This window comes from Castanea sativa, chromosome 10, assembly GCF_040712315.1.
Source record: "Castanea sativa cultivar Marrone di Chiusa Pesio chromosome 10, ASM4071231v1".
Classification (NCBI taxonomy): domain Eukaryota; kingdom Viridiplantae; phylum Streptophyta; class Magnoliopsida; order Fagales; family Fagaceae; genus Castanea; species Castanea sativa.
The window spans coordinates 2,340,689-2,365,502 of record NC_134022.1 but is presented as its reverse complement, the minus strand read 5'-3'; the positions used below and the strand labels follow the sequence as shown (position 1 = coordinate 2,365,502).

General features: G+C 33.2%; 2 protein-coding genes across 2 annotated transcripts; both read left to right on the top strand.

Moving 5' to 3' along the window:
* Positions 1–4,133: 4,133 nt before the first annotated feature.
* On the top strand, positions 4,134–5,041 carry LOC142612969 (protein P21-like). The gene has a single exon (XM_075785144.1). It carries the CDS (start codon positions 4,169–4,171, stop codon positions 4,847–4,849), a length of 681 nt encoding a protein of 226 aa, XP_075641259.1. The 5' UTR covers positions 4,134–4,168; the 3' UTR covers positions 4,850–5,041.
* Positions 5,042–10,956: 5,915 nt separating this feature from the next.
* LOC142611659 (protein P21-like) lies at positions 10,957–11,637 on the top strand. Its single transcript, XM_075783757.1, has one exon. The coding sequence runs from the start codon at positions 10,957–10,959 to the stop codon at positions 11,635–11,637; it is 681 nt and encodes a 226-aa protein (XP_075639872.1).
* The last annotated feature ends 13,177 nt before the right edge of the window (positions 11,638–24,814 follow it).

Here is a 24,814-nt window from a genome sequence, read left to right as displayed (position 1 = left end):
TCATGATGCAAATGCAATGTATGTTCCGTACCGGTTTTCAAATTTTCAAAGAAACATATAGGTAACATATGAAATTTAAGTTTTTGTATTTTAAGTTTTTGAATTTGGGTAGAGATTTGAATAGTAGAGCCTATCTATTTCCTATTTTCTTTCTCTCCCAGTTATTATTGTACTAATTGTGGTCCTTATAGATCTTTTTCCTTTGTTACAATTGCATTTTTAGTTTGGAGTTTTTATTTTTTGTGGATAATTTAATAATTACCTTACTATGGGAGATGAGGATTTGAATTTTTTAGGTTTCCGAGAGAAATACCAAAACTTGTATGTCAACCAATTGAGTTACAAGCATTTTGAAAATTTTGGTTTGGGCTTGATCTTGGGAATCTTTTGCTTTAATTCTCAATACAGCTATACAGATGCATTCATACACAAATTTATGAGTGTCATCTTTTTACTTTTTTTTTTTTTAATAATGTTATAGCCACAAACTATTTTATAACATTTTTACAAATTATTGATGTAGCAAATTCTTATTATTTTTAATATGAGTCCACTACTAATATCACATTTATGTTTATAAATAATTATTTGAAAAATACTAAAGCTACATCAACAGTTTGTAAAAATATTGTAAATTAGTTTATATTTGTAGTATTACTCTTTTTTTTTCCCCACAATTCCAAAGTTTATGGATTTATTTAATATTGTACTGATTGTGGTCCTTGGTTGCTTATTGCTTATGAGTTTCGAATCTTTTTCATTTATCTACAGGTTACCAACATGGTGTGTACATTTTTATTATTTTGTCTGTTGTCATTGCCTACTTTGTTTTCAAATCCTCTATGTGCTTCTTAAACTAACGATTTCTTTATACATGGACGGTGGATTTGTTATTTATGTTTATAATATTTTTGTCTCTTGGCAATTTTGCCTATGAGTAATGCTATAATTACAAACTATTTTACAATATTTTTACAAATTGTTGATGTGTTCAATTTCTTATTGGTTTTCACCTAAACCTAATATTAACATCATTTTTTCATTTACCAATAACTACTTACCACATTAGCAATTTAAAATTTTTTTTATAAAAAAGTTTATATCTCTAGCATTAATCTTTTGACTATAGGCCACCCGAGATCAAAAATATAATTGCCAATTCAATTTTGATGAGTAATTCTTAGGTACTCCTGGAGCACGGAGAATGGTGCTCCCTCCTCTCACATTCATGGTGGGGTCCGCTTATTAAATTCATGGTGGGGTCCACCATGAATGTGAGAGGAGGGAGTACTATTTTACTATACTCCGGGACTACCTAAGAATTTTCCCAACTTTGATAAGTGATTCTCAAAAAAAAAAAAAAAAAAATTGACAAGTTTTTCAAAACATGTATTTGATTGTAAAATCATGAAATTCAACATTCCAGTATCTTTCTTTTTTTAATCTCAGGTGGCCTATATAGTCAAACCAGCTGGTCAATCACATAGTCAAAGTGCAACGGATAATGGTTTGGCCTTTTAATTGGTGACACTTGGTATTTTTCATCCGATCGATTTTAATGGACTCAATTGGCTTCATTCCTAAGGGTTCTTAGTGATATTTTAGAAAAATACAATTAGGATCTTCACAAGCCAAAACAAAGATTTCTTTGTTTTTTTTTTGGTAACAATCAGCGGCGGACAAGGTATTATTATATATCATCAGCAATTAATAATACGAACAGTAGTGATGTGTTTGTTAGCGATTTTGCTGAAAGAATGGCCAAATGAATATCCACTGTTTTTCATGGCCCCGTTTTGGCAGCTCTGTCTCACTTTGATGCATTGGTGTGTAGAAGTGGAATTGAAATGTAATGCCCATAAGAGAGATAAAAGATAACTTAATAGATGCCTTAAGACTTAAAGAGTATTGGTTTAGATAATATTTTTAGAATTTTTTTATGAAAAAAAAGTCATTGATATTTTTTTACTTTTTTTTTTATTTTTATATTTATCATAAAAGTAGTATTTAAGAAATATGGTTGTTATTATGGGCATTAACGAAGCCCGTATAAAATTCAGATGGCCTAGTGAGAATATTGTCAAGTCCATGGTGATATTAAGAGTTTTATAATTTAACGATCACTGTGTGACATTTTCAATTGAAATTGAGGGTTCAAATCCTCATTTTTCAAAGTTTTAGTTGTAACTATAAAATTATAAAAATTATAAGTAAATAAGAGTTTACGGTGACAGGCTAGCCTACATAGGTGAAGCTGAGGATGATATCATGGAGTATGCCTACAGTTCTAGCTTCTAGGTACTACTTTTATAATAGTGTGAATGAAATTACTAGTACACATGATGAGAAATACGGTATACTTTTTTTCTGCTGAATTAATTAGACTGTTTTTGGAGTTAACTAATGTGAGCTTCTGATGATTTATATGTTTGTTTGACTAAAATACACTTAGGGTCACACTTTTTTTTTCCACTAATTGATGATGTATTATCCCTGACATTATTCGTTTAATTGTAACAAAGCATATATACTTGTCCATTCCAACCTAACCTCTCTTAACCTTATTAGCAATCTTACCCCATAAAGAATGTTTTATAAATGAGATTAACACTTAAGCACTATCTTTCTTATACCTGCAACCTTTAAAAATTATTTATAGATATGACCCAGAAGGATATAGAAAAAGCTTCCATTATAGGCGATCATGAGCCCCATCCCTACTCCTTAAGCATATACTCAACTAGCTGAGAAATTTTAAGAACACATCAAATGACATAATTTGTATCACAACTATTCATGTGATAGATTGTGAATAGTAGAGAAAAGTGGCGGGTTCATATTTAAGTAACAAACAACTAATCACAATTTAACATTTAATCTGACACATAAAATACTTGTGAAGTAGTTTATATGGTACTAGAAAGTGGCATTGTCCACGTATTTTCTAAAAAGAGTGTTGTATTTGGTGACAGTGATTATTATTATTGTTATTATTATTATTATTATTATTATAGACTTGTGAGTGGTAAAAAGTTTCAGTTATATAATGTCTACTGTAAATGAGAAAAATTACTATAATTTTATGATCCTTGACCATAAAATTATGACTTGACAATGTCTCTATCTACTTTTATGATCCTTGACCTTGGAGTCTCTTTCGGGCTCTAGCTCTACCTAATTAATTTCCCACCTCACAAAATTCACGTTTTGCAGAGAGGGGATTTTGGTTCTTTTATTTTTGGATTTTATTAATTGTTTGAGCCTCAAGATTGAGGACCTTGAGGTTGAAGGTGGTGCTGATCGGGAAAGTTGGCTGCTTTTGTTTTGTTTTGTGAATCTAAGAGATACGGGTCCGTCTTCGCTGCGAGGCTGTGGCGCGGGTTTTGGAAGAGCAGCTGAGGCGTTTGTGATTTTGTCTGAGAGAGGTTTTCAGATCTGATAGAAGTGATTTTTATTCGGATGGAAATGGATTAAACAGGTTAGATTTAAACTCTTATTTATTACCGATTTTCTCTTTAAGCAAAAAAAAAAAAAAATACCGATTGAGATTTTGTTTTTAATTGAATGGTTAAGAGCATTCACAGGCAAATTAAATTTTTAGCTTTTTGGTATGTTTTCTTTCTGACTAGTGTTGAACTTCAGAAATTTTTTTTTGGAACATAGAGTGTGTTCACTACCTTATGGATCAAGTTTATTCTTTTATTTTCAATTGCAGCTGCCCTCCTTTTTATGTCTGGATTCAAATCCTTCTTTGTAATTATCGAACTATCATCGTTCATGAATTAAAACAGTTATATATATATATTTATTTATTTATAATTTTTTTTTTAAAATGAACATTTTTTTTAGATAGGTAAAGTAATAAAAAGAAGGAATTAAGATGACGCACCAAAAAATAAACATATATGTCATTATCACTTGAACCCCAAAACGAGAAAGTTGTAATGGAGCATGATTAAGACAAGATAAAACAAACAACCCCTAAGTAGAATCCATATTTTACGCGTGATTGGCGTAGACTCACTCGTTTGTTGACTAGCCTTTCAAGTCAAGCCAAGCCAAGCCAATGCTGCAATGCAATTTTTCGATCCAACAAAGAAGTTACATATTTAATAATACTTAATAATAACCCAACCAACGCCGAGGCCTATCTCTCTCGCTCTCCAAAATGAACCCCTTCAAAAACCTGTCCATATCTTTCTTCTACTTCTTTTTCATTCTTTTCATTGCCTTTGCCCATGCAGCTAGATTTGATATAACAAACAATTGCAACTTCACAATTTGGGCCGCAGCTGCGCCTATAGCTGGTGGCAGGCAGATTAACGAAGGTGGAATCTGGAGCCTCGAAGTTAGCCCTGGATCATCGGGCCGCATTTGGGCCCGAACTGGGTGCAATTTTGATGGATCTGGGAATGGCAGTTGTCAGACCGGTGACTGTGGTGGACTTCTTCAATGCAAAGCCTATGGTGCACCTCCAAGCACCCTTGCCGAATTTTCGCTAAACCAATTTCAAAACATGGATTTCTTTGACATATCTCTTGTTCTTGGGTTTAATGTTCCTATGGAATTTAGTCCCACCTCTGGTGGTTGCACCAATGGAATAAGATGCACCGCTGATATCAATGGACAGTGCCCAGCTGAATTGAAAGCTCCTGGTGGGTGTAACAATCCTTGTACTGTATTCAAGACCGATGAATATTGTTGCAATTCTGGAAACTGTGGACCCACAAATTATTCCAAATTTTTCAAGGATCGGTGCCCGAGTGCTTACAGTTACCCTAAGGATGATGTAACAAACACACTTACTTGCAATGGTGGGACTAACTATAAGGTTGTGTTTTGCCCTTGAAGCAGCTCTTTCCTCTGGTACATGTATAACAGGCACAACACTAGTAGCTAGTATGCACGTTGTATTTTACGTATTCACGTGAGGTTGTAGCAAATTTTCTATGATGGAAGATATGGCGATATTAACGCTTATAACCTCCATTATTCCATACTTTTGTTCTATTGGTAAATCAACAATTTATTTTCAGCTTAACCTGGTAGTTCGCGTCCGTTGTTAATTTGATTTACTACCATGTGTTTGCAACTCCTGTCTCAGTGCTATTCTTTGTTTGATTCTTTGGTTGACGTTATGTACACAATTCCAATCCACACGCACCTATTCTTATCGAACTTTGCTTGTGTTAAACTTAAGGTTAAATATTCCTTCATACCTTGTTCATATTTATTCTTTCACACAAATATCTATAATTGATAGTATTTGCATTTTAATATATAAAATAGTGAAAGTGTGAGCTAGTATCAAAACCTAAAATTTAATACAAAATTTTTCACATATTTTTTCGTAGTGGAAGAGATTTGCTTTTTTTTTTTTATTGAATACTGCACTAATCATAACTTGTCACTTTAACAAGTTGTGAAAAAAATATTATAACTTTTATGTGTGCTCTAAATCAAAATCAAGTATCATTATTGAAGCATAAAAAAATTCCATTTGACCGTCATTAGTATCTATTTATTGCACTATAATTAAGCTTGGTATGCTAAAATATCCAAATCTATCATTTGATTAATATGTTAATTATCTTGTATTGGTTCTTTTAGTTTCCATGGTAACTATGAAACAAGTTTTTTTTTTTTTTTTTGAGAATCAAATGATCTTATATTTGATTACGGTGTATATAATGTGTGTAGAGTTTGAGTGACTTGAATGGTGTATTCTTCTCAAGTGCAAAAAGACTTTGAATGGTGTATTACTAAACTATTAATACAATAATATTTAGGCCCCCAAGTCAAAATTATTAGCTCCGTCCCCTACGGGCCGGTATATACACGGAGGCATAGGCTAGCAACAGTGTCATAAATTTGCACGCATGTAAAAATGTTAAATGTCCCTTTCTCATCGTGTGCGCATGTGACATTCTTCCAATTTCATAACTTTTTTCTTCGCATGTTTTGATCAAAGTCTAGTCAATGTTAGAAAGCTTAGGAGGTATTTACTATTTTTTCTTCATCATTCATAATCTATAACATAAAGTTGTGCCAAATCTTAAATTTGAACTTAGATTATAACATAAAGTTGTGCCAAATCTTAAATTTTCTCTAAGTTTAAGTATTAAAAAAAAGAAGTTATTTTAACACATCAAAAAGTTATTTTATATATTATAATACATAATTTTATAATAAACCATATATCACATATTCTATTCTTTATAAGAAGTCAAAAAGTGGGCTCCCCACTTTTTTTATTTCACTTTCTCTCCCCCACTTTTCTCTCCAATTGCAAGATATGGGCCCGAAGAGAATTGTTTTCTTTGCATTTCTTTTTTTCCTCTATCCTCCAAAGTAGTCCAAACACAAGAAACCACTTCCCTTCCCCTGCTTTTCCTTCCCTTCCTTCCTTTCCATACATTTGCGTCAAAAACCCAGAAAAATGAACGTCTGCCATATTTGTTAAAAAGGCAAAACGCTGCCTTTCATTCTCCCATGCTTTGCGAAACAGTCTAATTAAAGAGAAGTAAAATAATAAAGTTATGTCACATAAAGATAGATTTTTTTTTTTGTTGAAATAATAATCATTGTTTTTCGTCTTCAAGGGGTTGCTATTGCTAAGGGAACTGCCTAATTAACTACTATTTCAGGTAGAGATGATAAATCTAATGGTAATTTTAGATTATTTGGGGAATATTTTAGCTATTCCTTTTTAATTTTGGAGAGAGAGAAAGAGATATTTGAGTGCGTGTAGGGGACTAGATTAGTCTAAAATTCACATGCTTATGAAAAATTCTAATCTTCTGAAAGAGGGAGTAAGACAAAGTACAAACCTATTAAGATAAAAATTGTCATGAAATGGTAAAATTTTGGAGCTTAATTAATACTCCTATAAGATAATTATTGTCCAAAAATTTTCTTCTACTGCTTTTTTTAATAAAAAAAATTATTATTGTATGAGTATTGACTAAAATTTGAGATTTTATTTTATTTTTTAATTTTTTTGTCCTTTATTTGGAGCCTTTTTTTCACTTACATTGAGGGGCTTAGGTAATGGTCTAAATTACCTAATGGTTGAGCCGAAAGGTTTATGGTGTTAACAACCATATGGAGTAAACTTATTCTGGAAATATTGATTATAGATTAAAGGCATCTTTTACAAATAACATAATGAAGATTTTATTATTATTATTATTATTGGGTGAGCAAAGAGAGATTTGAATTCAAAAGGTATCCTGTAGAAATAACTAAATCATGTATATCTCTCTCTCTCTCTCTCTCTCTCTCTCTCTATATATATATATATATATATATGGGTTGGGTTTAAGTTAAACAATGTTATACTAAATATTTTTGTTGAGGTCTAAAAACAAAACAAATCATGATAAAAGGCCCAAGCAAATGGCACATTGGGCCAATCCATGGGAAGTAAGAAATTGAGGAAAGATTGGGCTTACAAAAGAAGGAAGGATGATGGATTTGAGGTCCTGGATCCGTGAAGAGGCAAGGTTTAGAGTCCATAAAACAAAGGGAGAAAGGAAAAAAGTCAGCTTGCCAGAATCAGAGGAACCAAAGAAAGTCTAGAAGAAAGGGGTTGGGCCAGGATATCGGAGGCTACCTAGGACCTCTAAGTGTGCAGCACGACCAAGGTGGGATTAAGACAGCTCAAAAGGGGGATCAAAAGGCACCAAGAACGAAAGGGAGATGGGTCCTTTCTCGAAGCACTCAACGATGCAGCACAAAGCCAGAGGGCTTGTAGAGTAATGACTCAAGAACAAGAGGCCTGTACCTCAGGGAACCTAGAAAAAGATACGCACGAAAGGAAATAGTTGGAGAAACCTTTGACTTGGCAGAGAAGGACTTGGCTTACTGGGAAAGATGACCAAAGGAGAGGGGCGGCTAAAAGGGGTCTAAGCTTGAAAAGAGAAGATAAAAGAAGCTTGGAGGGAGCAAAGCTAAAGGTCAGCTCCTCAAAATGCACCTCGGAACGGAAGGCCAGCCAAGCACCTTTGAAGAAAAAACACCAAAAGAAGAGAGCTATGGGAAATAAGGAAAGAATTAGTTGTCAGAAGGGCTGAAACAAACAAGGGCTCTGGTACCTAGGGAGCCAAGGGGGAAGAATCAATGATACCCCAGAACCCTAAAGTGACATTATAAAAGGGAGAAGCAGCCAATGTTGAAGGGCATATTCAACAACAGTGAAATCATATAAAATCATTGAGAAAACTCTATAAAATCCATAAGAAATAGGGGAATATCTCTCGGTATCCTAGAAACAACCACTATAGTATATACTTGGATTCAAAAGGATTCAAACTTTGCAAGTCTTAGAGGCTTAAATAATCGTCTAAGTTTGTAATTTTTGAGCTTATTTGGACCTTGTATTACGTTTTAGTGAGCGCATTGTAATCCATAACTAAGAAAATTAATGGAGCATTTCTTATTGATTTGAGGATCCCAAGCAATTATTGTTGTGTTTTCTTTATTACATTTGTCTTCCTTTGTTGTTTTCTTGTTGATCAATACACATATTCTCGCTTGCTAGTGTATGCTTATTGCAAGAGTCTTGTCCTGTGCATCACTTGGTCTGTAAACAGCCTATTTAGCTACGGCGAACCAAGCCTAGTTCCTTCAAACTACAACTAGAGGGTCCGGGGTCCTTGTTTAAACTTGGGCCGGGATACTATCCAAAAATCGATCTTCACAACTTTTTAAGGAGAAATTATACTTTACCACTCTAAACTATACCCCAGATTATACTTTGCACCATAAACTATTCGAATGCACATTTTGCACCATAAACTATTACTCTTGTTACATTTTTGCACCTCGACATTAACTTTACTGTTATTTTGGATGGAAATCTTGAATATATGACTTGCACATGTATATTGCTTAAGTAGCACAAAGTTGTTCCTCAAAAAAAAAAAAAAAGTAGCACAAAGTTAAAAGACTAAAAACCCCTTTCTAATTAATCAAAAACAAAAAAGTTATTTCTTTATTTTTTACCAAACTCTCTCTCTCTCTCTCTCTCTCTCTCCCTCTCTTGTGTGTGCGTAGCAACTCCTCTTCCCAAATCAAATCATCAACGGCACCACTACTGCTCCACCAGGACCACCAATGCAACGAATGGCCGACTCGACCTCTTGAATATAAATGGTTAAATAGCCTTTACAAGAGCCACTGAACATGTCCATGAGGGAAAGTGAAAAACAACCTATTCCTTAGCAGTTAATATGTGGCTTTGCCAATTCTACAAGGCTGCCAATTTTATAGCACTGGATCTTTAATTAATATTATCCTGTAAGGCATATATCAGCTTTTTGATATCCACTTATTGCAAAAAGGAGTGCAGACTTACCTTGAACTTAATTATAATATTCAATGGAAAGACATAATTTCAAATGCTCACACTGGCCTTTTCCCTTCCACGGCAAATTAACCATGATCTTACCTCTGTGTAGCAGAACATTTCCTTAGTGCTCTGATAACAAAATTTACCGATATATTTACTTGGGACCATGTTCTGTTTTGACGTTGAAGATTTCCATCATCATCATTGTTTTTAAACTGGACCAGCCATTTTGAAATATTTTTTAGTTTATGGGAGCCAAATAATGATCGAAAATGTCACAGTGGGGGAGTAATGGTGGTGGTGCCATTGATAATTTTGTTTTGGGATTTAGGGTTTTGCAAATTTTGAATGGAGAGAGAGAGAGAGAGAGAGAGAGAGAGAGAGGTAAAAAAAATAAAGATATAAGTTTTTGATTTTAATTGATAGGAAAGGGGGGGTTTTTGGTCTTTTAACTTTGTGTCACTTAAGTAATACACATGTGCAAATCATGTGCTCAAGATTTCCATCCAACATAACAGTAAAATTAATGTCGGGGTGCAAAGTGTAACAAATGTAATAGTTTAGAGTGCAAAATGTGCATTCGAATAGTTTATGGTGCAAAGTGTAATCTAAGATATAGTTTAGGGTAGTAAAGTGTAATTTTCCCATTTTTTAACTAAATGTGAATTTTGAAAAATTCACCGTTAGATTACATTATTTTCATATATTTTCCATGTTTGAAAATTTTCAAAGTAATCAAAGGTTAATAGTCATGTCATCAATCAATTGTTTAAATTTAAATTTTCATAACTTAAAATAATGCATAGAAGATGAGTTTATAATTGAATGGTAAATAATATCTAATTGACATAAAAATTGACATGAGTGTTAAAAACATATAAAATATGTAATTTAATTGTGAAATTTTCAAAATATGAATTCTATAACAAGTTATTGACTGGTGTAATATTGCTTAGAGTTACACCAAATGTAACTTGAACTTAAATTCTCTCTCTCTCTCTCTCTCTCTCTCTCTATATATATATATATATATATATATATATATATATATATATATATATATATATATATCTCTCTCTCTCTCTCTCTCTCTCTCTATATATATATATATATATATATACAAAACAAAAATGAAAGGTGACAACGTTTCGGAATTGCAGTAAAGTTTGATAAGGTTAACCCCAACATGCAAAAAGTAAGACTTTTCCAATAGATTTCTATTGACCGGAAGATTGCATGTGATCTTATCTGCAAGACTGCAACCGATCGACTTAAATATACCTCTCAATCTAAGAGTTTAGGAGGTGTAACTGTAAACTAAACTATTTGTTTTAGCAAATGTGAACTAATTAAGCTTCATGTCACACAGTACAGAGTACTACTAAATTTTTAGAATAGTCTTCAAGATCAAGTCAAGCCAAGACAATTTCAGTTCCAAACAACAAGAATTAAATAGGCAATTAATCACGCCTGTAGATTCTCCACGCCAACCCCAACAGGTTATATCCAATCTCAAATCCTATATAAACCCCTACTCATCTTCCAATAATCATAACCTCAAACCACTATAGCGTATATATAATATATCCCTCTCACTCTCCAAAATGAGCATCTTCAAAAACTTGTCCATTACCTTCTTCTTTTTTGCCACTCTTTTCTTTACTTTCGCTCATGCAGCCCAATTCACCATAACAAACAATTGTCCCTATGTGGTTTGGGCTGCAGCCGTGCCTGGTGGTGGTAGGCAACTCAACTCAAAAGAGTCTTGGCCCCTTGATGTGAATGCTGGCACAACTGGGGGCCGCGTTTGGGCTCGAACTGGGTGCAATTTTGATGGATCCGGGCATGGCAGTTGTCAGACTGGTGATTGTGGTGGGCTTCTTCAATGCCAAGCCTATGGTGCACCCCCAAACACCCTTGCCGAATTTGCTTTAAACCAATATCTAAACCTGGATTTCTTTGACATCTCTCTTGTTGATGGGTTTAATGTTCCTATGGATTTTAGCCCAACCTCTAATGGGTGCACCAAAGGAATAACATGTACAGCTGATATCAATGGACAGTGCCCAGCTGAATTGAAAACTCCTAGTGGGTACTGTAACAACCCTTGTACCGTTTTCAAAACTGATGAATATTGTTGCAACTCTGGGAATTGTGGGCCTACAACTTTTTCTGAATTTTTCAAGAATCTGTGCCCAGATGCTTACAGTTACCCTAAGGATGATGCAACAAGCACATTCACGTGCAATGGTGGGACTAACTATAATGTTGTGTTCTGCCCTTAAAGCAGCTCTTTCCTTTGGTATAACAGGCACATCACTAGTAGCTAGTATGTAATAAAAGCTTGAGGGCTTGTGAGCTTGCACACTGTATTATAGGTTGCTATAAGGATGTTAATATCTGCCCTTAAAAGCAGTTCTTTCTTTTGCTAAGAGGCATAGAACTATCAATCAGTAGTATTAATAATTGAGGTAATCAGGGACGGAGCCAGGACTTGGAGTTAGGGGGACGACTTTGCTGCTAGCTGTGTGCGGTGGCTCCGACCCTTGAGTCTATTTTTTTACTACTAAGGATTTTTGTTAAAATTTTTTTAAATGGCCAAGTAGTTTGTTCTGGGTAAAATATATTGATTGGACTTAATTTTTTTAGTTTTATTATATTGGTAATTTTTATTGTTGAGCTAATTTTTTTGAGTTTTTATATTTTGTTTTAGATTTAATCTATTAATTTTTTATGTCCTTTAAAAGGTGAAAAATGCTAAAACTATAAAATTTTTACAAATTGCTAATGTGATAAGTGGTTATTGATATATAAAAAGTTATTCAAGTGTACGAACTAATAAGAATTTGCTACCTTAATAGTTTGTATAAACATTGTAAAAACGTTTTTGGCTATAAGATTACTCTCAAAAGAATTAATGGCATTATTAAGGGGGGCAAAGTGTAATTTTATTGAACAAAATTGTTAAACTTAGTACCTATTAATATAATAATATTTTTATAAAAAAAATTAGGGGGGGGCCATTGCCCCCCCTAGTCCAATAACAGCTCCGCCCATGGGGGTAATAATTTGTAAAAGCTTGAGGGCTTTTGAGAAGATGCAGTACTATGCACGTTGTATTTTTGCATATTCACGTGAGGCTGTAGCAAAATTTCTTTGATGGAAGATATTAACGTATAACGTTTATAACCTCCTTATTTTTTTGCTTTTCGTAAATCAAGAAATTATTTTGCAGCTTAACCTCTTATTCCCATGTGTTTGCAAGTAGCAACTCTCTAAGTCGGTGCTATTTGATCATTGTTTGATTCTTTGGTTGGCGGTACATAACGTACACCTTACATAGGGGCTAACCGATGTAGTCTTGACTAGCATCTTTCTAAATGTATGAATTAGAGCATCTACATCAGTTAATGCAAAATTTTTGTAAATTTACACATCTAAAACCTATTTTTTCTATTTTACACATCAATTTTTATAAAACACGCACTTTTTTTTATTTATTCTATACATTTATTCAATAAAATATTTATTTTTTATTATTTTCTCACTCATGGCCTCTCTTTCTCTCTCAGACCCAACCACCATCAAGCCGAAATCCACTCAATTTGAACAACACAACCTGAAAATGTTTTACCACTATATTTAGACATGGCAAAACGGGTCGGGTCGGGTCAATTGGGTTTGCGGGTCAAATGGGTCACGGGTCAAAACCGGTCAATCGGGTTGCGGGTCGGGTCGGGTTTTTCAAACAAGGTTTTTTTTTTTTTTTTTTTTTTTTTTCAATTACAAAAACAAATCAATAACAACTGTTTAGAGAGAATGAATAAAATCAATTAAGTAATGATGAATTGCACTTAATGCCACTTGTTAAGATCCTTCTAATTCTGACAGTTTTAAGCATAACAAAAATTATTTATAGTCATAAATTTATGATGAAAAAAGTTTTCAATGTTAATAGTTCACTGTCAAAATGCATATATTTACAAATTTACATATTCAAAAAGAGATAGATATTAAAACAAATAAAACAAGTAAGCCAGCAAAGTAGCAAGTTATCGGTCTTCTTAAGTGCACATGTTCCTGTTTCATTTAAAATAATAGTAAAGTTAGGTTACTTAGTAAAATAAACTAAACAAAAAAATATTTAAAAATAAACATAACATATAAAGTAAAGAAGAATAAGTAAATATTTTATAAAAATTACACCTCAATCTCAATCTATTCAACGTTGGTAGCAGATACAACACTGCAAATAGTTATACTTGCAAATTGTAGCTCAAGTTGGCCAATTTTGTCAGTATCTTCATCTACAATACAATATTTTAATATAACTTAATGTACCATGAAAGCAAATCAATAAAGAATTAAAATTGTATAATTATGACTATAAAAAAAATTAAATTACCTTCAAATCCATATAGCCAACTTTTAGTACTCAACGTAGCTTCCACATTCTCAGGTAAAAGACGTGATTGATACGGAGTAAGAATTTTTTTCCTAGTGCTAAAACTTGATTCAGAAGCAACAATGATTATTGGAATGCTCACGAGATCCTGTGTCATTAAAGAGAGCTCTGGAATGATATATATATATTGAATGGTTGTGAGACAGCCAGAGGCCTAGAGCTTTGTCAATGTCATTGTGTGATGTGTAGCATGTTGGACACTTGGACGGACTTGTTGGTGGAAGCCTTGTAAGGTGTGTTGTGATTTGTCAATTGTCATGTTATGACAGTTGCTTCAATTTTTTATTAGTTTATAATTTTATATGAACTAGTTTTGATACTTAGGTGCTTTATGCACCCAGTATTAGGACATAATTTAAATATTTTTTTAGCAAATTTTTTTAACGGGTCGGGTTGGCCCGCAAAAAAATCGAATTGGGTCACGGGTCAACCCGTTTTTGTTTCGGGTCAAAAAAATCGGATTTGAGTCAGGTATTTTTCGGGTCGGGTCGGAAAATTCTAACCTGTATTGCCATGTCTAACTATATTAGTTTCTATTTCTTTACCCAGATCTATTTACTTGCTTTGTGCTTTTTTTGTTTCTCATTCTCATGGTTTTTGATTTTTTTACTAGAGAGACCAATTGCTTCAATCTGGGTATTCAGACCCATTCAACCCGAAACCCAAGGTTTTCGGTAGTCTGCGTCCACATGATCCTCCTTTGCCACGACTGCGAAGGTTGATTGGAGCCTCCTTCGACTCTCGCCAAAGTCGATGCCGACGAAGACGTACGACGCCATGTTCTCCGGCCAAATCCGACTAGAATCTCAGAATCCAAACACCTTTTACACAAAAGCACAAATCTAAAAACAGTGAAGCTTCAATCAAAGCAAACAAAAATAGTGCGAAGAGAAACTGCTTCTCTATTTACCAGATGATTGAGAGAGAAAGAGAGAGCGATGGACGAGCTACCAGAGACAAGAGAGAGAAAAAATTAATAAAATAATAAATGGACGAGCTACAGTAACCGTGCATATATGCACGGTTACTGTAGCAATTTTGCATAAATGCATAATTTTACATCCACTGATGTGAGTGTTTTTTTTTGGTCAAAATGTGTAAACTTGGTACATTTTTCTATTTTAGAAGACTTTATACATGCTGATGTGGTTGCTCTTATAGTTGCTTTCATCTATTTTTATCAAACTTTGCTTGTGTTAAATTTAAGGTTAAATATTCTTTCACATTCTGTTCACCTCCTTTATTTCACACATATATTTGTAATTGATGCATACATATTTACATTTTAATACATACTACACTAATTATAACTTGTTACCTTAATAAGTTGTAAAAAAATGGTATCTTTTGACACTTGCTTTAAATCATATAACATCATTAAAACATTAAAAAAATTCCATTTGACCGTCATTGGTATTTATTGAACAATGAACTTGATATGCTAAAATATCCAAAATTTTAGAATATATAACAATTTCTGAACTATATATGTAGGGGATTAGCAATTTCATAAACAATAAAAATCTATTCATTTGATTAATATGTTAATTCATCTTAAATTCTTAATTATATTGGTTCTTTTAATTTAGTTTCCATGTTAATTATGAAATGAGTTTTTTTAAACATGAAACTTGGCTCTTTGCAAACAATTTGATAATTTAAACATGAAAGGAGATTCTTAAGAGTTTCACCATGAAGATAATAATTGATTAATTTTATTATATATATGAAAGATCATGAACATAATTTTGATAGAAGTCGTTACTTTATTTATAACAATTTAGAAAATTTTTATATATACTCATTAAAATTTAGAGAGATGATAAGTTCCTTTTTAACAAATGAACTAATAATATATATTTTTTTGAGAATCAAATCATCTTATATTTAATTATATAATGTGTTTAAAGTTTGAGTTTTGACTTGAATGGTACGGTGTATTCTTCTCAACAAAAAAGACATGAATGGTATATTAAACTATGAATATGATAATTAGGCCCCCAACATCGAAGTAAATTTGCATGCAAGTGGAAATGTTAAATGTCTCTTTCTCTCGCAGATGCCACGAACCGAGGGCTTAGTGCTGATGCTAAGATCCTCTCTGAGACTTTTCCTCCTACGGCCATTTATTTCTCCTCCTACCGCCATTTATTTATTTCTTACTTTCTAGATTATGTGACCCCTCTGTAATATCTTGACAGATGGGTTTTGACTTTCGTTCTTTATGAGTAGAACATAAAATGATGCATTCCATTAAGTGGGCTCCAGGAATTTTTTTTCAGAGTATTCCTCAACAAGCATAAATTAAACGATCTAATAAAAAGAAAATTTTATATATTGACAATAACAACAATAAAAAAACACGTAAATACATAAATTTTATTAATTATCGTTGTTTAGTTGTTTCATTAATTTGTTTGTCTTTTATAAACTATAATTTGTTATATTATTGTTTCATTAATTATAAAATTATTAATTATTATTTAGCCTAACATAATTTAATTTTTTTGTCTTTTATAATGTATTGGTTAATTAAATTATTAATTATTGTTTATTAATTATTTTTTCCAATTAATTATTGATTAATTAAATTATTGTTTATTAGTTGCACATTACACTAAAAGAGTCAGTCATGTGCACATTACACATTCCATGTGCTGATGTGCACATTACACTGCTTTACCCAATTTTCCAACCCCATGTGCCCATCAGCCCATCTACCCCCACCCCACTCAACAGACAAGTTTGTCTAATACCCCAATCACAAGAGCCAGCTGCCAATCAGAGAATTTCACAAATCACAATAACACTAAAAGAAAATTAATATCTCACCAACAGTCCAACACCAACACCAACACACACCAAACCAACCAACGGATAAGAATCAATCATAAGATAAAGCCAAAATGCCAAATTCAAAAAGTCAAAAAATTAATAAAGATAAACTGAGTGCTTCAGCCAATCATAGTTCACTAGTGCAGATAAAGTTAATAAACTCATAAGTCATAAGTAACTCATTCATTATTTCATTTCATATATTCATTTCAAATTTGAGATAAAGAGAGTGAGAGACTGAGAGAGAGTAAGAGAGAAAAAGAGAGAGAAATACCTGTGCGACGGTGGTGATGTGCGACGGCGACGATGAGGCGGATGAGCGACTGCGACTGTGACTGGGATGATGTGGACTGATCTCCATCTCCGATGCGATGAGGGGCGACGATTTGGCGATCTCTGATGTTCGATGAGCGACTGGAGCTGGACCGATCTAGCGATCTCCGATGTCCGATGAGTGAATGGAGCGACTGGAGCGCCTGCGACTGGACCGATCTAACTTCTAAGGAGAGGCGTCGTTGCTATGTTTTTACTTTTTAGGTTTGCTTAATGCTTTAGCTTTAGTGATTTTTTTTTTTTTTTGAGAAAAGCTTTAGTGATGTACTGAACTACTGATTTACTGATAACTGATTTGAGGTTTATGATTTGTATTTTTTTTTTTTTTTTGTGTGGAGAAATTGTGGGTTTGCTTCCTCTGTCATCTGTTGGGCTTGCTGTGGGCTTGATGTTGGGCTTGCCGTGATGCCGTCCGTTGTTTTGCTCTTACAATTTTTTTTGGGCTTTTTTTTTTGGCTTGAAAGTAGAAAAAATAATAATTTTTTTTTTTAATTTGAGGGTGTTCCTATTTTTTTTAAGGGTAAAAAAAAAAAAAATTAATTATTATATATAAAAAAAAAATTTCAAGTCAGGGTGTTCCCAGGAACACCCTGACTATAACATGGCGCCGCCACGGATTCCATGAATTTGCTATTTTTTTTTTTATGACTATCACATTTACATGACTATCACATTTACATGAATTTGCTTTTTTTTTTTTCACCATTCACAATTTATCACATTAAGTTGTAATAAAAAAAAATTGTGGTCTCAGATTTTCTCAAAATCGACATCAATCTCACTAAGAGTAGTATCACTATCAGGCACTCTAAAAAAAAAAAAAAAAAAAAATCTATCTTGGCACATTAAAATTTTACTTTATCTATTTTAACATCCCACTTTAATTACAAAATACCCTACATCACATATTCTATTAGTTTACCTCTTTATTTATTCTTTCCTAATTTTTTAAAATTCTTTCTTTTCTGTTGTTCCCAACATTATTAAAGAGATAGAGTAGAGAGAAAGTTCGAATAAATTATTAATTAATCCCAACGGTCATGAAGAGAGAGAAAGTTTTGAATAAAAAAAAAACCAAATATTAATTCCATATCTTCCTATATATACACGACTATTATTAGAATTAGAATGTTACTGTAGTAAATTTATTTAACATTTTGACACATCTATTGAAGGTTAGCATACTATGCTAGTGCTCTAAACTCTTGTGTCTCCTCTGATCCATCTTCCATTTTTTTTTTATGTGTTTCTCGATTAAATTATTTTATATATAAGATATATTTGAATTTCTTTTTGCTTGAGATTCATGACTAGCTAAAGGTATTTTGAGGCTCTAAGCGACAATTTTAAAATTGGACCTTTTCTACTATTTAAATATCTATGATATATTATTAATTTTATATATAATATATAATATTTTATATTTAGGATTTATTTTTATTGCCTTTGGATATGCGACATTACTAATTAACTTTTGTATTCAAGTACTTTTAACATCTAATTTTTTAATTGATAATATGGATAATTATTTTTATCTTGTTATTGTATATATTATTATCTTTTTACTCTTTTTATATAAATTTATTGTTCATTTTTAAAATTTTCACTTATTTTTGTCATATTTTTTATTGCTAGTAATTTTTTTTTTGAGATTTTTTTTGGATAGAAAACACACAAACTTTATTAATAATTAAAAGCAGTAGATACATCATGGAGAAGAGCCTGTACAAGAAAACAGGGATTCTCTTCAATCCAAATAGAAAAATCAATGATGCCTAAAGCATGTTTAGCTAACTGGTGAGTAGGTATATTGCCATTCCTATGAACTTAAGAAAATAAAACATTCCAAAACTCAAAAAAAGCAACCTACTTCCCATAAATCAGAGTAGCAATTGTTGAAGCAGCATGAGAATTTCCACTAAGATCATGAATGATATTAAGTGAATCTCCTTCTAGAACAAAGACCTGAATACCCATATCCTTAGCGAATTCCAAACCAGATTCAAAGGCCTTTGCCTTAACTTCAATAGCTCCTAGAGGACGCTGAAATTTCTTGCTAAGACCTGTAATAAAATTTCCAACATGGTATTGAATTACAACCCCCACTCCAGCTTCTTTTTGTTCCTAAAAAACAACTCCATCTACGTTAACCTTATAAAAAGGAAAAGCCGGAGGCTCCCATTTGGAACATGAACTTGAGAAAGCTTCATTGGGACTTTCACAACCGCCCAATACTCCTCCAGGTAGTGAGTACACCATAGAATCAGTTGCTTCCCATTCTTCCTTAAACTACCATGCTAAACTTCATTCCTATTTGTCCAAAGTGCCCATAAAATTGTGATTGCAACAGCCTGATCTTCACACAACCAATTTGCTTTCATTAAGATAAACCATAAGAAATCCATAAAACACCTAAATTGCACAGATGCAAAGTTATTGAAATTTTGGAATAACATCCATGTTTTACATACCTTAGGACATTCTCAAAAAAGATGTAGCAAGGATTCCAAATTATCACCACATTTCTCATAGCCACCCTCCAAGACAACATGCCTAAGAACTAAATTCACCTTAGTCGGGAGAATATCACAGGCTGCCCTCTAAATAAAGTGTTGAATCTTATGAGGAACTTGGATCTTCCAGAGTTTTTTCCAAAACTGCCTCATGCTATCACCATCCGAGCTTGAAGCAGATTCGATAGGCTTACTCAAATCCATAGCAACTTTGTAGGCACTCCTAACCAAAAATAAACCATTTGAAGTCTTTGCCCAGATTTGTTTGTCATCAGGAAGCCGAGTACTCAATGGTATACCTCCTATAATTTCTGCCTCAAAGGGAAGGAAAATATGTTTGAGTAAACTAAAATTCCATCTCTTATCTTCAACATCAATCAAATCACTAACCATAGAGATTTGTGGATAAAAAACTCTAGGGGAGATAACATTAGATGAAGGAGAGTTAGGAATCCACTTATCCAGATTTTTTGACCATTGCCAACATTCCATCTCATCAATTTTTTAACAATTTCTTGGGCTGCATGAATACTTCTCCACATGTATGAAGGTCTATTTCCCAAAGAGGCATGAACAAAATCACAATCTTTAAGTAACGTGCCTTAAGAACTCTATAAACAAGAGTATTACTAGCCATTTGAAGTTTCCAGCCTTGTTTACCCAAAATAGCCAGATTAAAAGGCTTAAACAGATTGAAACCCATCCCACCACATGATTTAGGCACACACAACTTCTCCCAACTCAACCACGCCATCTTTCTTTCATCTTATTTTTGTCCCCACCAAAAATTTCTAATCATACTAGTCAGATCATCACAAAGGGAATAAGTGATTTTGAAGCAGTTCATGGTGTATGTTGGGATAGCTTGTGCAATTGCCTTGATCAAAATTTCTTTCCTGACTTTAGAAAGCAACTTCTCCTTCCATCCACCTAACTTTTTAGCCAATTTTTCCTTCATAGCATTAAAAGTATTTCTTTTATTCCTCCCAACTAAAGATGGAACACCAAGGTATTTTTCGTGTTGTCTAATAATCTGAGCTCCAAACCTTGTCTTAATTTCTTCTTGAAGTTGCTGATCTGTATTGCTTGAGAAAAATAGAGAGGTTTTAGCCCTATTCAATTGTTGGCCAGAAGCTTCTTCATAAACTTTTAAGACACGCTACAAAGAATCACACTCCTCCAAGTTAGCCTTACAAAAAATAAGACTATCATCTGCAAAAAATAAGTGTGAAAGAATAAGTGTGAAAGAATAGGACCACTACGACAAATAGCCACCCCTTCCATCTTACCTTCATGTACATATTTTTAAATCAAAGCAGAAAGACCTTTTGCACAAATCAAAAAAATATAAGGAGATAAAGGGTCCCCTTGCCGTAAACCTCTTTAGGGAATAATATTACCTCTTACAGAATAGGAAACAGAAGAGATACATTGCATCATCAAACCCCTCCACCTAGAATTGAAACCCAATTTTTCCATAATTTTATCCAAGCAAATCCACTCCACTCGATCATATGCCTTACTCATATCCAGCTTTAAAAGCCATCTCTATAATTCCCCCCCCCCCCTCTTAGAACTGATGTGATGCATAGTTTCAAAGGTTTCCAAAACATTATCAGTAATTAACTTTCCATGCACAAAAGCGCTTTGGGTATCATTGATAATTTTTGGTAAAACTTTTTTTAGTCTATTAGCAAGAATTTTAGAGGCCAATTTAAAAATCACATTACAAAGATTAATAGGGCGATAATCAGTAATATGCTTTTGATATTTACTTTTTGGTATTTAAAAAATATGAGTTTCATTAAATTTTGGTGGAATAGTACCAAGATTAAGGAGATCCAAAACAGTTTTAGTAACTACACTCCCAATAGAAGGCCAAAAGTGCTGGAAGAATAAGGGGGGCATATTGTCCGGACTAGGAGATTTAAGAGGATACATTTGTTTAAGAGCTCTATGAACCTCTATTCCTTGAAAATCACCTGTAAGTCTTTCATTCATATCTGTAAAGACCTTTGGAACAATGGCTTCTAATATTTCAGCAAAATCTGATGGGCAAGAAGACTTGAACATGTTAGAATAATATTTAAGCACCACACCCTCCACAGCTCTATCATCCTCCTGCCAAATACCATCTTCATCAAACAGTCCCTCAATACAATTCTTTTGATAACGATTAGATGCTTTTGAGTGGAAATAACTTGTGTTTCTATCACTTGCTTGAAACCAGTTTAGGCGAGATCTTTGATTCCACATCGAGTCCTCTTTGTACAACCAACAATTGAGCTCCACCTAAGTATCCCTCATGGAGATAATATTTTCAAGAGAAGTTGGTTGCATTTCTAGCCACTGTAGATGCTTTTGAAGACGGGCAATGTTCTTCCCAACATGTCCAAAATAGTTTGTTAAGACATATGTGAAAATTTTTATATACATATGTCATTTAGAATTGGCTAATCCTTTGACAAAATACACTTTACTTGTAATTGGATAGATCTAGAATGGTTTAAGTCTTCAAGCAACTTTGTGTTCAAGTCAAGAGTTAAAATCAACAAAAATCTGTTCAATAAACAAGTGAAGAATTACTGTATTTTAAAGCTCAGCAGATAGCTCAACAGATTGAATCTATCGAGGTTTAAAAGAAGATTTTTGCCCAAAACTTGACAGCAGCTCGATAGATAGCATATCTATCGAGGTTTACGAAAATCAGATTTCCAAATTTGTTTTTCACTTGTGTAGGGTTTCTTTTCTCACAACCCTAGACATATATAAGGATTATTTTAAGGCCCATCTTGGGGTTTTTGCACTTGTTGTTACACGCATTGTGTGACCGCAGACAAAAGTTGCCCTAGTTCACCTTTTTTTTGAAGAAGCTGCTGCGTTTGTACGCAGTAGGGTTTTGTAATCAAGGAACTTCTTGATCTTCATTGTGTGGATGAACTGAAGAACTTTGCAGCCAACATCTTTCTCAAGTTGGTGTGTAAGCCGCGTACTAGGATTCGCGCATCGATTGATTAGTCACATACTGGGAGCCGTGTATTGAAAAGAGAGATTGTCACTACATTACAAGTCCAATTGTGTATTGGGATAAGGGTTTAATTGTAGGTTGGTGTAAAGTATTAGGATTCCCTTACTTGTAACCGCTTGTTTTGATAATATTGGATTCTCGAGAGTTGTGACTTTAAATTTATCCAGTGGGGTTTTACCTCGGTGGTTTTTCCCATTCGTAAACAAATCACCTGTGTCAAATTTAACTTCCGTTGAAGGATTATTTTCTCACAACCCTAGACATATATAAGGATTATTTTAAGGCCCTTTTTAGGGTTTTTGCACTTGTTGTTACATGCATTGTGTGACTGGAGACAAAAGTTGCCCTAGTTCACCTTTTTTTTGAAGAAGCTGCTGCGTTTGTACGCCGTAGGGTTTTGTAACCAAGGAGTTTCTTGATCTTCATTGTATGGATGAAATGAAGAATTTTGCAGCCAACATCTTTCTTAAGTTGGTGTGTAAGCCGCGTACTGGGATTCACGCATCGATTGGTTAGTCACATACTGGGAGCCATGCATTGAAAAGATAGATTGTCACTACATTACAAGTCCAATTGTGTATTGGGATAAGGGTTTAACTGTAGGTTGGTGTAAGGTACTAGGATTCCCTTACTTGTAATCGCTTGTTTTGATAATATTGGATTCTCGAGAGTGGTGACCTTAAATTCATCCGGTGGGGTTTTGCCTCGGTGGTTTTTCCCATTTGTAAACAAATCACCTGTGTCAAATTTAACTTCCGTTGAATTTAATTATTTGATGATTTGTTTGTGCTATCATGTGTATTACATGTTAAATTAACTTAATTAATTTACTTGGCTAATTAATTGGTTAATTTACCTAAGGAGTCAATATATTCTTGGCCTATAAAGTGGTATCAAAGCAGGCACACTCTGATTAGGGTTAATATTTGCTATGTGATATATTGACCACTGTCTGTCAGGGATAAAGGACAATCTTTGATTATACCTCTTTTATTTGATGACACTAACTATGCATATTGGAAAGTATGCATGAGAGCTTTCTTACAGTCTTTAGGTAAGAAGGCCAATATGTCCCCAGGAAACACATTAAACAGAAAAAATAACCATTCCCAAGCCATTAAAAAGCCAAAAATGCCATTTAGAAATCAAGTTACTTGCAAAAAATTCACTGCCAAATTCATTGGAATCTCCGAAAAATTCCCTCAAAAAATCAATTCACTTTGTAAAATACCCTCAAAAAATTCATTAATACGGCCAAAATCCAACCCAAAACGCATTTTTTTTTCTTCCTTGTACTGCACCAACAAATCACTTGGAATGATAATGACATGACAACATATCAAAGATATAAAAAATAATACGATTTTTACACAGTCAAAGGAAAAACTTACCTCTATTAGCCATTTTCCACAGTCTCTATCCGCAAAGTGCAAGGAAGAAACAAAAAGTACAATATGAGGCTTGCAGCATCATTCGATGAAATTAAAAAAAAAAACACCTAATTTCAAAAGGAGGAAGTCCTTATTTAATTGATAATGTTTGAAGAGAAATCCTTCAAACTTCTCTTACATTTTTTTTATTGAATATGAATTTTAAAAATCTAACTGTTTAATTGCATGTTCTTTATATTTTTAACACATACATAATTTTTTACCACAAAAATTTGAAATTTAAACATGTCATTGATAACATAATTATTGATCTTTGATCTTTTTGAAATTTTACAAGTATGAATGATATGATAAGGACATGTAATTTTAACGGTTAGATTTTTAAAATTCAAATGCAATCAAAAGATATGAGGAGTTTAGTTTGAAGAGTTTATCTCTAAACTAGAGAAAATCCTTTTCCATATTTATTATTATTACTAGTCGCTAACCTGTGCAATGCACGGATTAGTTGAACAAAAATTTTAAATTTTAATTTTGCCTTCCAACTTAGCCAAGAAGTGTTTCAGAAGAATCAGAACTGAAATCTAAATTGGATCAGCAAGAGATCACTATAGTAAGACCCTCTAGATCTTCTTCTCAGTGGAGGGCTATAGCTTAGATGAAAAATCTAATGTAACTGTGTCGAAACTGTATCATGCCGACTCGTAGTTTTGCTTTTTATAAGGTTGCAAGGCTCTTCTCATAAATAATCAATGCTTAGGAGTGTATCTACTCAAATAAATCACTGCTATGTGTATCTTTGTGATCTTATAATAAGTTAATAAAATCCTATATATATATATGGTTTGTTCGGCTAAATTTTGTTTACAGATTTTCTTTCTTTTCCTTCATATTTTC